At 54.6% G+C, this 16121-nt stretch overlaps 1 protein-coding gene across 4 annotated transcripts in view; it reads right to left on the reverse strand.

Moving 5' to 3' along the window:
* NRN1 (neuritin 1) overlaps positions 1–15600 on the reverse strand; it is a 406802-nt gene extending 391202 nt beyond the window's left edge. Inside the window, exons 1-3 of one of the 4 annotated variants that reach the window (XR_014250884.1) lie at positions 12271–12816; positions 11034–11178; positions 7224–8016 (exon numbers count right to left, since the gene is read on the reverse strand). Coding sequence is in view for 3 of the 4 variants with exons in the window: in XM_082413432.1 (XP_082269558.1) it covers positions 7788–8016; positions 11034–11178; positions 12271–12343 (447 nt within the window). In the remaining variant the exon portion in view is untranslated. Of the gene's footprint in view, positions 1–6848; positions 8017–11033; positions 11179–12270; positions 12817–13023; positions 13210–15327 lie in introns of those variants that run through there. The other 3 variants (XM_082413433.1, XM_082413434.1, XM_082413432.1) reach the window with 3 other exon arrangements.
* Between the last annotated feature and the right edge of the window lie 521 nt (positions 15601–16121).

The raw sequence follows: 16121 nt of genomic DNA on the forward strand, positions 1-16121 counted from the left end.
CGTTAAAAAAAATCAATCCAACATGTGATTTGTCCAGGTGATAAGGTCTGTAGCTAATAGCAGTTGCTGTGATTTATCAAGAGAATAACCACCTGGTGATACGTTTCATGAATGTCCCATCAAACCATCTATTACTGTAGATGAACTTTTCATATCTGAGCAGGCCTGCAAGCGACTGGTACAGAACCAAGTAACTCACCTGCGTGTCTATTAAATTACCAGAGGAAAAGGAAGCAAATAGGAGGCTCTTGCAGCTCAAAGGGACACAAAAAGGAGGAGAAGATAATGAGAAAGGTTCTATGCCAACACATGGTAAAATGTCAACACAACTTTTTGTTTCTTGTCCTTTGAAACTTACTCCCTAATGTCTTCTTTCCTTCACATATACTACTGCCCCCCCCAGGCTGAAATAAAGCTGCCATCACCCCTACCTCCACCCCCCAAAACTCAAAGAAGGGCCCTGAGCAGTTCTCAGCAAACATATATCCTGTAAACCCAGGCTCTCTGGATATCTGTAATATAAAAATTAGGATTTGTATGATTTTTCTGTTTGCAACTATAACAAACTACCATAAACTTGGTGGCTTAAACAATGCGAATTTCTTATCTTACAGTTAGTTCTGTAGGTCAGAAGTGTGGCATGGGTTTCGCTGGGCTAACATCATTGGCCTGCATGCCTTTCTGAAGGGAGAATCCATTTCCTTGTCTTTTCCACTTTCTAGAGTCTGCTCAAATTCCTTGGCTTGTGGGCACTTTCCTCCATCCTCAAAGTCAGCAAAGGTGGATGGAGTCCTTCTCACATCCCCTGACCCGACCTCTTCTGCTTCCCTCTTGACTTTTAAGAACCCTCGTGAGAATATTGGGCCCTCAGGGGCAACCCAGGATAACCTCCCTAATCTGAGGTCAGTCCATTAGCAACCTAACTCCATCTGCAGCCTTAAACTCCCCTTTGCCATGTAACTAACGTATTCACAGCTTCCAGGGATTAGGACTCTTTTCGAGGCCATTATTCTACCTATCACAGAACTCATGTTTCTTTGTCATTGCTGTTTTTTTTAACCTCGTGCTCGCTATCTCTCTTTTTGCTCAAAATAGTAATAGAACCAGCAAAGTGAAGTCTTAAAACAGGTTCCTGAAACAGATGCGTGCTCACATTTCAGCTCTGCCTGCTGATTTGGGGCAAATTTCTAACCTTTCTCTAAACCTGTTTCTTACCTGTGAAATAAGGCTAATATAATATCCTACAGAAATGGGTGCAAAAATAGGATGATGTTGGCAAAGCTTTAGCCTAATGCCTAGCATGTCGTAAGTGCTCAATAAAAGTAAGTTAAATCTTAGAAGAAGCGAGGCAGAGTAAGTGGGGAAGAGACAAGAGACAGAGTATAACCCAGGTCTCTGTACCCTGAATCCCCCGTCCTCCTGTTTTGCTCCCAGTTGATCTCATTGGATGGAAAAGAGATGTTCAGCCGTCATCTTCGTGGACCTCTTCCTTCCTCACTCTCCACTACAGACAGGCCAGGGGATCCAGCCTTGGCACTGGCCCACGGAGCCTCAGGGGGCGTGCCCTAGTGGAAGTGGCCGAGTCCCCACTCTACCTGCCCGTGGTCCCTGGCCAAGCCCGGAGGCATGTGGACTCTATTAGAGACAAAGTCAGGGGGTTTCCAGGAGTGATTACGCCTGACTTGGCCCTTGCCGCTGCCCACTGCTCGAGGGAGGGGGACCCAAAGCTTAGCTGGACCTTCCCCAGCAGTTGGGTGGTGGTCTTGGGGGGGCCTCTGGTGGTGATCAAGGCAGAGAGGGGCCCAGAGCACCCAATGCAGAGCTGGGAAGTATGGCCTTCCAGAAAGCCGCCAGTCACCTACTGGGTTGACAAAACCAAAAAAGTGTTAACACACAGTGTTGACCAGGATGTGGGGAAATGGGCAATCCACACTCTTTGGGAAAGTAATCCAACGTTTTTTTTAAAAAATTAAAAGCACATAAACATTTAAAAAATAAAAAATAAACACACATACATACCTTCCTGTCCAGCAATCCAAGTTTGGGGGAATCTAGTCTATCAAAGAAATAAAAATACTAGTACGCAATGTTGTTTGAAGAGGAATATTTATTACAACAATATTCGTAGGACACACACACAAAATCTGAAAAGCCTAAACGTCCATCAATGGGTGGAAAATTAAATAAATTGTAGTATGGCTGTCTAAGAAATATTGTGTAACTATTTAAAAGAAGGACTTATTTGCTTAGCTCTTGATCTTGAAGGATTAGTAGAAGAGAAATATATATCATAATTTTGTAAAACTGAAAAAAAGCCCAGTATGGGTGTAGGTCAGGATATGTTTTCATGAGCACGGGGAGAGGTGTGTGCGGACCCATGTGTCTACTAACATCAGTGCAGGCTGGGTTAATATTCTTCGCTCTGTGTATCGTATCGCGTGGCTGATTACAATACACGAACGACTTTTTTGGGTTAAATTTTGAGAGAGGAGTTTACTCTAAATGGTGGGGGTGGGGGGATGGGCTGGGGTGGGTAGGGAAGCTGTGAAAGAGACTCCAGGAGCAAACCCGTTAGCGGTGAGAGAACCAGGGACCCCAGATTGGGGGTTCGAAGGCAGGGAGAGCCAGGGGCCTGGCCTGGGCTCTGGCGCCAGCTGGAGGTGGGGTAGGGTCTGGAGACACAGAGCCTGTCCAGAGGCTGACTTAATTCAGGGAGATTATCTAGAGCTTCCTGAGAAGGCCGGAGTGGGCCGGAGTGCTGGGTAGCCTGTAGCAAGAGGAAATTAAGCTGCTGGAGTATAAAGGAAAACTGCTCCACAGTATTAAAGGTCATAATGAGGTTCTCTCCTCCAGTTTATTCTGAAGAATTCAGTGAGACCCATGGGATTAAGCCTGTTTGGAGGCAGGAGGAAACAAGAATAATAATAGCTAACAGTAGGTAAGAGGCATGGAGTGCGAAAGCGCTTCACCCGTGTTATCGTATTCGACCCGAAGTACAACCCCATGAGGTAGCTATGATCATCCCCATTTTACAGAGGAGGAAACTGAGGTCTGGAGGGGTTAAGGAAGCCACCCGTGGTTATGCGGCTGGTAACAGAAGTCTTCTGGCTCCTGGGTCCTCACTCTAAAGGCAGGTCCTTCCAGGGCGAGAATCTGGACAGGAGGTTACTCTCCTTGTCCCCACTTCCTTCGGGGCTGGAGCCGGGAGGCTGCCCGAGCCTGGCTGGGCAGTGCTGGGCCCAGTTTTTTTTTCTTTCTCACTTTCTTTCTTTCTTCTTGGTTCGTTTTATTTATTTATTTATTTATTTTAAATTTATTTTATTGGCGTATAGTTGATTTACAATGTTGTGTTAGTTTCAGGTGTACAGCAAAGTGATTCAGTTATACATATATATATATATTCCTTTTTTATATTCTTTTTCATTATGGTTTATCACCGGATATTGAGCATAGCCCTCTGTGCTCTACAGCAGGACTTGTAGAGCCATTGTTCCCCATTCTCTACACAAAAGCTGACACCTGCTAACCCCACATCCGACTCCATCCCTCCCCCAACCCCCTGCCCCTTGGCAACCACCAGTCTGTTCTCTATGGGCCCAGTTTTTTTATGCCGGTATTTGGGTCTGGGGCCCACGCTGCCCCCGCCTCAGTCTCAAGGAAAGGCCCTTGGGAGATGCCGTTCTTCTCCTTGGGGAAAAACCCCAAACCACTTCATTAGGAAGTTCCCGATGTCTAGGCCTCTGGAGTGCAGAGCGGCCAACCGCTCAGCGCGTGTCCTCATGGCTCTCCGCCCCCTGCTTTGTTTTCACTCCAGGGGCGAGAGGCAAGGGACAACGACGCGTTGATTTCCTTTGGTAGGTGTGCGGAAGGAAGAAAGGAGAGGCGGCGAACCTTCCCTCGGGTTCCGTGGGACAGGGCGGTAGACTGTTCCGGAGAGTGGACCTCTCCCTGGGACCACCCGCGTCCAGCCTGGCACTGCCAGGGCGCAGCCCCTAGTGTGGGGCGGGGAGAGGGAGAGGGAGAGAAGAGTCGAAGGAAGACCTTTCTGGAAGCAGCTCTGCCAGGACTGAGGGAATTTCGGGAAGTGGAAAAGGGGAAAGGCTGCTCTCCGCGTCGTCCATCCGAGTTCCCACGCTTGGGCTCGGCCTGGCCAGACCCTTGGCGCTGCCACCCGTGGGGCCCTCGCCCTCCAGGCTTCAGCCGGAGTGAAAAGGATCTCCAGATGCCCAGAAAGAGAATCTCCGTGGTGGTCCTTGTGCTGATTCGCTTCCCTGAGGATCCGGAATGAAAACAGGTCCCAGATTCACCTCTACCCTCCACCTCCGTCCCCAGCGCTGTCGTCTCCAGTTCTGAGATGACTGCTTTCCTCTCTTCCCTCCGCTCGCCCTGCTTATGGACCGGTTCTCCCCATCTTTCTCCGCGTCCTCCATTTTCCACGCCCCCGTCCTTCTTCTTCCCTTGCGTGTCTCCTCCTCCCCCACACGTCCACTTCCCAAGGGCCCTGGAGTTTTGGGGCCGAGCCGGGGGCTCTGGACTTGGCCTCTCTGACATTTTCCTGAGGATAACCAAACATTACACTCCAGTGGACTTCTGTGCCTTGAATCTACTCGGGCAAGGGATGGAGTGGGAGGGCCCTTCCCCGACCCCAGGTCCTCGAGGGCTGGCAGCCTAGCGCGAGTGGGCCACGTGCAAAGCGATGCGCAGAGCTGGAACCACCGGGCGGAGGTAGAGAGGACGATCGCCTCGGTGTCTGATACCCACTCCTCACCGCCCGCACCCCCAAACCCCATCTCAGCGATGGGACGTGACTTGTGCTCACGTTGGTTCCTACCTCCCCGAGCTGGGAGCAGGGCTTACCGCGCTGCTGCTTAAAAACGATAACACCAACTAACATATGGAGATGTCATCATGATTAAACAACAAATTAGAGTCGAAGACGGCGCGATAATAATCTAAACAATCACCACAACCAGAAGAAAAGTCCTCTACCGAGCCAGGTGCGGCAGCGTTTCCGGGACTCTCGGCCCTGCGTCCCCGGGCTCTCTCTCCAAGAGCACTGGAGGGTGTTCCCCGGCCTACCAAAGGGCGAGGGGGCCCCGACACGGCACCCAGCCCTCTGGAGGCTCCCCCGGACGATCCGGGACAGGCCGCCCCGGAGGGAGGCCCCACCTGGGAGGCAGCTGGAGCCGCAGCACGAGAACCAGGTTCCTGGAGACGAGAGCGACCGAGCCCGCGTTCCCAGTCCCCGCCCCTCTGCCCCTCCCTCAGCCTCGCCTCCTTCCAGATCTCGGAGGAGGTCGTTTTCTAGGAGGGAAGCCTGCACTGTGAGGGGAGGGGTGTCCTCCTTGTGTCGCCGGGGGTCTCCCCCCCCACCACCCCAAAGCCTGGGGAGAACGCCGCGTGCGTTTTCCTTTGGCGAGCAATGGGCCCAGTGGTGCGCGCTGGTTCGCCCCCAGTTTGCGGAGGTAGAAACACGAATAGGGGCGGGGGGGGGGACGGTTATCAAAGCAAGAACGGCCCGAGTAGACCCTCTTGCTCCTCCTCCCCGCCCATCATTAAATAGATTCCTGTTTATAACAGGCTCAGACATTTTTATTTGAATTGCAGGGGTTGAACTCAGGCTAGAACCGTCCCACTTACACTTAGGCCGAAAATTACATTGAAATGAAACGATCGAAACCAAACTCTATGTTCCCAAACAGCCAGCGTTCCGGGGTGGGTGGCCACTCCGCGCAGGCAGCGAGGATCTCCTTTGGTCTGGCCTGAAACTGGAGGATCGGCGGAGGAGGGGGCGGCTTGGGGGCGGGGGGCAGCGGGGGAAAGAGTCCCAGGAGTAGGGGCGAGGCGCGTGCGTGAACCCGCCGCGCTAATAGATGCTGCCATTAAGAATCCGGGCGGCTTCCAGCGCTCGGGGCGCAGGGACGCATGTGTTGCTGGAATTCAATCCGTGGGGGGAATGCAGATTGGGCTGCGACCTACTGGGTTTGATTTATGAACCGTTACTCTAGCGATTGTTTACACATTGCATTTCAGGGCCCCGTGCCCCCTCCAGGAGCGCATCGCGGGAACCCGCTCCAGCCTCCTCAGCCTCCCTCCCCGCCCCCATCTCCACCCCCAGCCCCCCTCGGGGCCCCCGCAGCTCCCTCCCACCCTCACCTTGACCAAGAAATCCGATTTCGCTGTCTTTGAACCCAAAGACCCACATTCGGGTCTGCCCCCCCAGACTGCTCCCATCCAGCAGCCCCGGACCCCACGCTCCTCTGCTCGCGTTTATTCGTGAATGTTTACTTCTCTGGAAGGCCATGCGGGCCTATAAATAGGAGAGGTGGAAGCGGCTCGACTGCCAGATCGATAGGCCCCGTCTCCTCGCCATTTCAGCTGAGCTGTCTTATTATGAAAGGATTCACCTGATCCCTGCCAGGCACCACAGCCTCTGGTCCCTCTGCGAGAGCCCTTAATGGTGGTTCCTCCGCAAGGTGCCTCTGGCCACCGCAGAGGAAGCGGCGTGTCGGCGGGAGGGCGCGGCCTGCGGGGCCGGTCGTTGAGGCTCCGACCCGCGTGGGTGTGCGTGTGCATTCTCAGCTGCGCGCAAGCCCAGTGCCCCCAGACCTCACCTAGAAAGGATCCTTGCCGTTTACTTATTTAAAACGTAACCTCTTCTTTCTCTTAAGTAAACACAATTTCAGGGACAAGGTGTCCTGGTGGAGGAGGGTCTGCTTGAAGACGGTAGGTTAGCAGGCGGTTTGCGAACAGGTGAACTTATCACCTGGCATCCTGTGTCCCTTCAGGCAACCCCGAGAACTCGGCCAAGAAAGCAGGCTTGGGGCAGGAAACAGACGACACCCCTATTTCAAACAATAACTTTTATTTTATACTTCTCTATACTTTGTAGCAAATTTTTTTTTGCTGGATTTAATTTATAATAAACATTTTAAATTACATCTCTCTCTCTCTTTTTTTTTTAAAATCAAGGCTCTTTTATGTCAAAATCTTTTTTTAACTATATTTTAGATTAACATTTAACATCCCCCCCCACCACCCTTGTGATCTACACCATTGGATATTCAGGTATTACTGTATGTGTAACAGCTAAAACAAGAGGGAAAATCAAGGCAGTGGACTTGGAAAGATGCATCAACACGAGCAGGTAAAGCTTAACCTCTCAGTGATTTCAGCAGCGTTTTTTCTGGCAGCCTGTACCTCTAACCCGAGGTTTCTTCAACCCCTTTCCTCTCTCCCTCCTAGCCAACAATCCGTCCTTTCACTTTTCTCGAGGAGAAATGTGCAGTGGAAATGATCAAAACAAGATACTGTGTTAGAAAGACGTGAGCGTGAATTATTCACGAGATGCTTCTCTCTTCAATTCATTCCCCTGGCCTTCTCCTCTCCTCTCTTTCCTATTAGGAGGAGCCCATAATTTGTCATGTATTAACATGATTAATATAGTAGGTGGCCCAGGGCCGTTCCTGAGATTCTTGTGCCAAAAAACAAAAATTAAAAAAATGGGGTGGGTTTGCCGTTTTCGTGTTTCTGTGGGAAGACGGACTGAAGCTGAGGTCCGAGTTTGGCTGTGCTTGCTTGCTCACTGATCGGTAACATTTGGCAAATAAAACACAAAAAAATCAAACGAAATCAAAAAGAGAATCAGGATTTCCCACAATCCTATATGAGTGTTGTCAGCATCACAGAGAATCACAACGTCCCCAAAGAACGAATGGCTCTTCCTCTCGATTTCCGGGAGCATGGCGTGAGTGTGTGTGGGCGCGCGGGGGAAGCCGGCCCCGCGCTCAGAAGGAAAGCCAGGTCGCTAAAGCTGCCAAGAGAGACACCAGGAGTACGGGGAGCGCCGGGAGCAGGGACCCCGCCGCCCCGTTGCCGCTGCCGCAGAGTTCGAATAAGCTGCCTTGGATGTTGAGATTTTTGGATTCTTTTCTCAGTTTATCCCACATATCTTTCGCCCCTTCCTGGCAATCCGTAAGGGCTGTGACCGTGCAGCTGTGGAAATCCTCCCAGTATCTGGCGAGGAACAGAACAAAACAGAAGCAGGTTCACTTTGGGCGCGGGAAGGACCCCGGGCCTGCGCCCCGGGCAAACCTCCCGGCGCCCCGCTCCGACCTCCTCTCCGCCGGCCCGGCGCCGGGCGGGGCCCGGTGGGCGCTCCCGGGACCTCCGCGCAGCCTGGATGCCGCTGACCAAGGTGGAGGCCGCCCCTTCCCTCTCTGGTTCCGCGGCCCGGCAGCCGGGCCGCGCCCGTTGCGCCGCGCTGGCACCTCGGCCTGCGCAAACAGATTGCTGGGCCTCCGCGGGCAAAGCTAGGAAAACAGTGCTAAGCCTCGCAAGCTGCCGCCCATTAATGCCTCTTGGCTTGCAAGACGGGTTGCTTGCTCGGAGCACGGCCCTCCCCTCCGGGCTTCCCGCTGTCTCCTCCCCCCCGCCCTTCTGTCTCGCCTCCTCCCTCCCCACGCTGCCGCGCGCTCTCCCCTTGGCCTTCATTCTCCTCCGCTCCTCCTTTTGTCTCCCGCTCTCCCCTTTCCCCTTCTTTCCTCTCCCCTTCTTTGTCTTCCTCCTTTTCCCTCCCCTCGGTTTTCCTCTCTTCCCTTCCTCACTTCCTCCTCCTCCTCCTCCGCACTTGCTTCGGTCCTCCGTGGCCCCTCGCCTTGCTCTCCACGCTCCCCCGGCTCTGATTCGGTCCGGAGACTGCGGCCTGCCTCTCCCCTCCACGGGGTCGGTGAGTGCCAGCGCCCGGGCCCCCGGGGCTGGCTTCCCGGCCTCCTCCAGCCTCCTCAAACCCCAGAGCTCCGGCCCTGCCCTTCCCCCTCTCCCGAGGCTTTTTCGTGGCCCTGGACCTCCGCGGCCTTCGGGGTGTAGTGCCAGCCTACCCCAGGCCCGGACTCCTGGGCCGGCGCGGTGCCCGCCGCTGCCAGCCTTCGAAGGACCCTGCTCTCCGTCCTCCCTTCTCGCCTCTTCCCGGAGCCCCTCGCCGTACTCAGCCACTCGCTCCTCCTGGGCTCGGCTCCGAGCCCCGCCCCACAACCTTCATCCAACTTGTGCCTTTTTTTTTTTTTTTATTGTCCCCCTTTCTTCTGAAAACCCAAAATAGATCTCGAGACTAAATATAATTCCAACCCGTCATCGATTCCTGGGGCGCTGTCTCCTTTCGGGGCTGGGTCAATCAGTGAGCCTCGGTAACTCTGGGCCGGCTCCCCCTTCGCCCGGGCCTTAGCGTCAGGTCACCAGGGAGGGCCCTCCACGAAATTTGGTTGTCATTTTCTCCCCTCTCTCCTTTCTCTCACTAGCCTGGACTGTAGGCACGATTTATCCTGGTTTCCACTCCCACCCCATCTTCTGGCTGACAGTCAAGTTATAAATGCTTGTTGGACTGCCTTGAGCGCTGGCTGTTTTCTAATGACCTCCGTGAGTCTCTGATTTATGAGGACTGGGGGGCCTGGGGCGCAGGGCTTCCAGGTTCCTCAATTTGTAATAAACACTGAGATTCAGAGAAACCAAGAGGCGGCAGGACAGCTCTCTGCATAATTACACCTCCCAAAGGATGTCTAAATCTCTCCTTTCCTTATGCATGCCCAGATGGGGACAGGGCCTTCCTGGAAGAGAGACATGGTGGAAGACGACAGAATCCAGGTGGCGCTGAGAAGAGGTGGGCTTCAGTGCCACCAACAGTGTGGGAGCCTTGACCCAGCTGTGGCCGCCACCTCTGAGAGGGGCCCACCTCATTTCCATTTTCCAGGACCAAAGTCCTGCTAAAAAATTAAAATAGCTTGGAATAACCAAGTTCTGGCAAATGATGGAGGATTTGAGAGCTGTTCCGTATTTAGCCTTTTGTCCATCGTTATGGGTACATTTCTTACCTATCATCAGACATTTAGGATTAAAGTAGGTGGGTGTGCATCCCAGACCCAGCGTTTTGTCCCTTTCCTGATAGGAAAGTAGCAGCCACTTAGCCGCTGTGACTTCTGGTGGACACCAGGGTATTTAAGACTGTGTGTAGCAAAATTAAGGATGGTGCAGAAAATGGTCACTCCAACCTATGGGAAACAAGGAACACCTTTTGCCTTGGCTTTATTGGAAGGGCCATTATGGGGGTGGGGAGGGTCACAACTATTTTTGAAAAATAAAGTAAAAGTGTGTGTGCATGTGTATTGCAGAAGATGGGAGTATTTCTAAGGTCTGCAGCAGCTAAAACGCGGCTGGTCCACGACAGTAGGGCTCTGCTACCCTCATTTGCCAGTGGGAGCTGTGCTTTCCAGCCAAGCTCTGGAAAAACGCCACTGGGCCTGTCCATGAACTCCCTCCTGGCCTGGCCTGGGGACACCTTGCAGATGCAGGAGGGAGAGGGGAAGCAAGAAGGGTAACTACGCTAAAGCTCCGAATTGGCTACAGACTCCGCAGAGGTGATCACTGGACATTTGGGACGTGCTCCTCTTGGGCAAAGTCATTGGCACAAAACAAAATATTCTTTCAGTCTCTCTCCTAGAAAGAGGAAGAGGGATCCGCACTCCCTTGCTGCTCGCGAATTTTCTTGGCGGGCACCGGAGGGGAGTTTTATTAGAGGAAGTGGACAAAATAGGGGAGTGCCTTTCCTTTTAAGCAAACCAAGTAGAACTACCAAAAACGCCCCTCAAACCAAACCAACCGTTCTTTGGGAAGTGCTCATTCGCGCAGCAGGAAAGGGAGACGAAGACGGCCTCAAAGCGCAGCGAGGAACTGCCAGCTGCTCTCCAAACCCTCGTCCCCGGTTCCAGCGCGTGGACCGCGCGCGCCTCTGTGCGCGCGGGTCAGGCTGCGGAGGGTGGGACTGGGCCCGGCGGAGAGGATCATCCTCTGCCCATCCCAGGCCACAGGGTCCCCTTGGGCGGGGCAGGCCCCGGCAAAGGCCTGAGGGTGGGAGCCAGAAGGTGAGAAGGCGCGGATTCGCGCTGGTGCCAAATACTGACCGCCTGCGGGAGGCGGGGCGCCCTCCCACCTCCGCAGCGCCCCCCCGAACGGAAACCTCGAGGGCCAGAGAGGACACTTACGTGCACACGGTCTTGATGTTGGTCTTGTCATCCAGGCCCTGCGGGTAGTTGGCCATGCTGTCGCCCAGCTTGAGCAAACAGTCCGAAAAGCCCTTAAAGACGGCATCGCACTTGCCCGCTGCTCTCACGGCCTGCACCAGGTACGCTGCGGGGAGGAGGGATCACCGGTCAGCAGCACCGCGACCCCGCCCCGCAGCCCGACGGCCCGCCCGCCTGGGCCCAGCGCGCCTCACCCCGTCCAGCGGTGCCCACTCGCGCCCGGGCTCGGGGAGCGCCAGGTCCAAAGGTGAATGAACGGTTTGGCCCGAGAATGAGCGACCCGCACCCAACTGCGCGTCTCCTGCGGGTGGCCGGTGCGTGAGCGGCGTGGACAGGGGGAGGCGAGGCCATTCCTATTGTGCGACTCCCTCCCGCATCTGGCTCCGTATCTTTTTCTGTTTCCATCGCCCCCTCTTCTCACCTCCCCCGCCTCTTTTATTTCTCTCTTTCTCCTCACTCCCTCCTTCGTTTCCCAACGCTTCCCCAGCGAGCCCGTCAAGGCTCTCCAAGTGAGATCGTCCCTTTCTGAGGTGACGGAGGGGGTCCGAAAGCACAGCGCGGGGGCGAGGAAGAGGCTGGGAGGCGGCAGAGCAGGGGGGCCGCGCAGCCGAACCGAGCGCCACGTCGGGCGAAAAAGCCTCGGGCTTGGCGGGCGCTCAGCAAACACTGCTGAATGAATAAATTAATAAAGTCGCTGGAAGCTACCAGCAGCCACCGACATGGACTGTTCCACTCTAAGAGCGACTGTCTACCGTGCAGTGTGCGTTCCTCGTGAGGTCCTCGCCCCCCGCCCCCGAGAGACTGGGCGAGGGGACGAGTGGTCTGGGGCAGTCGCGGCCCGGCAGGGTCAGGATGTGTCTGAGCTAATGACCCCGGGTCACCTCCGCGGAGGCCAAATCCGTGAGCCCGGCCCCGTGCTTCCCTCCGCCTCTATCCGCGGCTCGGCTCCCCTGGAAAGACCGGCCACCACTCCCGCCAGCGGGGGAGGTGAGACCCTTCCTCGCCAGGCCCCAGCAGTGCGCCTGAGGGCCCAGGTGGTTGCCGCCAGGGGCTCTCGGCCTCCAGCTCCGGGCTCCCTCCAGAGCGGACCGGGATCGCAGTCGGGGCGGTGGGAGGAGGTGGAGGTGGAGGAGGTGAAGGAGAAGGAGGAGGAGGTGGGGGTCGGGGAAGGAGGAGGAGGAAGAAACCCAGGCCGCACCGAGGTCCTCGCTCCTGGTCTCAGGTCGGCCAAACCCCGCGGCTCCAGGCGGCCGGCGCGCTGCCGTGGCCATTTCTCGCCTTCCCAAGGCCCACGAACCGGGCTAAAGATTCCGAGGCGAGCGGCCAAAAGCACCCGGGACGCCAGGAGGGCGCGCAAGAAGCGCAGATCTGCGCTGCTGGGCCGAGGGGAGGGGAGAGAAGGGGCGAATCTTCTCGGAATCGAAATCGGCCTCCAGTGCCCGGACCCTGAGCGCCGGGCCCTTCCCGGCAGCGTTCAGGGCGCCGCGGCGCGCGTGTGGGTGTCTGCGGGGAGGACCTCACCATCCCAAGCCGCCGGTGCCCAGAGCCGGGCCAGAAGCAGGCGAGGGGGAAGGTGACCGAAGCTGCAGAGGCCTCCGAGAGCGCACCGTTTGCAAATTGCTGCAGGAAGAGCTGGGCGGGCCTTGCGCTTTCTAATCCGGAACGGGAAGCTCTGGGGAAGGGACTCGACCTCGGCTCGGGCAGATACGTAAACATTTACCAACCTCCCGGTCCCCCTACGAAACAGCAAGAGCCCTTGCGACTGCAAGTATCAGTTAGAACACTGAATAAACGAATCTTTGTTCCAACAGAACGCGGTCCCGATGAAATCAACCCTGCGCGGCGCCCTCTATAATCCGTACCACAGATGCTGCTTTGCAGCGAGGAAACGAAATAAAATACAGTCCATCCTCCCTCCCGCCCCGGCACCCAGTCTCTCCTTACCCCTTACCTCCACCCCCAAGGCTCGGTGGTGAGAAAGTTGCCCCTAACATGCACTGATACTATGTTAAAGGAGAATTGAGGTTCGCCGGGGTGGGGGGCGCGGGAAGCGCTCCTGTCGCGTTATCTTTCCAGGGGCTGCTGGAGGAGAAGACATGTCACAGCGCGCATGTGTGTGTGCGCGCGCGCGTGTAAAATAAGAAGTCGTGAAAATTCTGTTTTTTTTTGCAACTGTGGCTCCGCGGTCTCTGGCTGGCTGGGGAGGCCGGGGGCTTGCGCGCGGGAAGTGTTTCGCAGGCTCACGCCTCCGGGCAGGGGGCAGCCGGCGCGACCCTGTCCGTCCTTCTTGAACCCTGGTTCAGCGAGGCTTGGGCGGGCGACCCAGGCTACTTCCCCGTTCTCTGCGGTGTCCGCGTCTTGTGCCTTTTCCTTCCGTTCATTCATTCGTTCGACCTCTCATTCATTCCAAACTTCCTCCCGCCTAGCCTTCATTTGCCTTCACCACCCCTCCACCTTCCCGTCCCTGCCCCACCCCCGCTTTTCTTGCCAAATGTCAGTGATTTGGGACAGTTCCCAGCCGGGAATTAATAAAGATCGAGGCTCTGGTGCGGGAAAGGGCAGACATTCGGGAACAAGTATGCTCCATTGCAATTCCACAGCCAACAAATGGTCATTTTCGGGCCGGGGTTACTGTGTTCCAAGCGTATTCCGCATACACAATCGCTGTCTTTTTTACCCCATCCGTAGTAAGGTTATTTCCTCCCGGGAAAGCAGATTACAATCCCTATATCAAAAACAACTGCTGTCTCCTGCTCTCTAAAAATCTGCAGGCTAACTGCAAAAGCCACATCCAGTTATTTCCAAGATTTAAGGGATTTGCTGCAATCAGAAATGTTCTTTATTATTGCAGCTCTTTGCACTAATGTCAAAGATTCAAAACAGCCAGATTCAAAACAGCAAATCGTTTCTTAGGATTAAAGGCAACGCCAACATCCTGCATCCACACACTCTAAAGCCCCTACAATGTTCATGCAAAAAAATCAGATACTCAAAATCATGTCAAATGCATAAAAAAACCCACTGCAAAGAATCCATTTTAATGTGCAGATAAGTCCAAAGCCTGTTTCCTCCACATTTCTCGTGAAGAAAAATGTTATGCATTTCATCTCTTGCCCCAAACCGATTCCCTAAAGCCCCTCCACCCCCCCGCAATACTGCAAGGATTTGTCTGCAAAGAATGCTACAGTCTGAAGTGATAGGCACCAACAATTCCCTCATCTCCAGAAAACCCGTTTGAAGAGTTTCTATTTTTTCTCTTGTCCATTCTATTAATAATCTGCTTCACTTTCACTTTTAGGCCACATTAATTAATGCTCTGACCCGCATCAGGGAAGGGGGTTTTCTAGTGCTCCCTTCCATAATGCCTTCTTCATTTTGGATGAAAAAATGTGAACTTTTAAACAACGACAGTGTAACTAGGACTCAAGATTCCTTAACATAAAATGGGGACTATATAAACCCACCCATAATCAATCCCAAACAAACAAAAATAACAGGCACCCAACACGACATATTGCAAACACTTCTTAACCCCTTCTTATATAGAAAATACTGATGCCTATGTGGAAAGGAACAGGCAAATGAGCATAGAAAATTCTATCCACATATATTTAGCTGAACTCAAGCTCCTCAATGATAAGCATATTAAAAGATGTACTCTGGGGTTCCCTATCATTCTCATTTTGCCCCCCAGCCCGGTCTGCGTTGCCCGGTGTGAATGCTGCAGCTAGGATACTGGGGCTGGGGGGGGGGCAGTAGGATGACAAAGTTCTAAATGCTGCAGTCTGAACCCCGGAATATCTTTGCTTTCTGCACATAAACTTTCCAGTTGTAGCTGCCTAGGCATCTTGCCCCTGCATTCACCTTTTGACCCTTCAAAATAATACCTTGCAGTATTGCAGGGACCAGTGCATTTCCCCAGAGCGCACCAAACCTGGTGAACCCAAGAGAGGGGAGCAAACCCAAGGACGTGAGCTTCGGAAAAAGGGGGGAAAACCCCTCCAGAAAATGCCGGCTGCACACATTTCCTGGCGAACGTTTGGAATCTCTCCCCCCCCCCCACCACCCCCCTTTTTTTTTTTTTTTAGGAAAACCAACCCGGGACGCGCCAGTCCCTTGGAGCCCATGCTCCCACCCCTGGAGGTTTGCCGACTTCTCCGCACCCCCGGGCGGCCGCGGGTCAGTCGGTTCCTTTGGGCACCTCGGACCCGGCCGCCCGCCGCACCTCCGCGAGCCCGGCCCGCCGGCCACTTACCTATTTGCACCGCGAGGATCAGTGAAATATATCTGCCGTTCAACTTAAGTCCCATCCTACGTTTAGTCAAACCATTTGCGACCGCAGACCTTTAAATAGTTAGTTTAGAGAACGCGGGGGAAAGCTGAAAAATAGGCATTGCCAACAAGTTCCAGGAGCGACGGAGACTTTATGCACGGGGAAGGCAGAGGGAGGAGAGAAAGAGAGGGAGCGAGGAAGAGAGAGAGAGAAAGAGAGAGAGAGAGAGAGGCTGAGGGAGAGGGGGAAGTGCTGGGAATGGTTCACTCCATTAGGAGGGGCGGAGGAAGTACAGCCTCACGCCCACGAGCAGGCCTGACGTGGGGGATGACACGGAATGATTTTTTTTCAAAAAAAATAAAGACACCTTGGTAGAGAATCGCCATTTATAGTCATCAGAAGCTCGAATTAATCAGTTATCTCCAATTAATATGCGATCCGAACGAATTCTCGCCTCTCGGAGGTGACCACTTCCCCAGTCCCGCGGCCGCCCCCCCGCCTTCTCGCTGTTCCCGGGCCCCCAACCCCGCCCCCTCTCTGCGCAGAACCGGGGCTCCCTCTCCCCTCCCCGCCCGGAGCCGGGGAGTCCTGGCGCGCCCACTCGATTGTTTCAACCTGCCCCCCTCCTCCACCAGCTCCACGGCGAATCCGGCCCCCTCCCTACGTTGCAGCGGGGTTTAAAGGAGCGAGAGCGGGAGAGGGAAAAACTGCTCAGCCGGCTCCGTTAATTCGACAGCCCCCTGGGCCGCCTGCCCCCCTGCACTGGCCTACTCTCT

The sequence above is a fragment of the Balaenoptera physalus genome, assembly GCF_965194825.1.
Source record: "Balaenoptera physalus genome assembly, chromosome: 11".
In the NCBI taxonomy this organism is placed as follows: domain Eukaryota; kingdom Metazoa; phylum Chordata; class Mammalia; order Artiodactyla; family Balaenopteridae; genus Balaenoptera; species Balaenoptera physalus.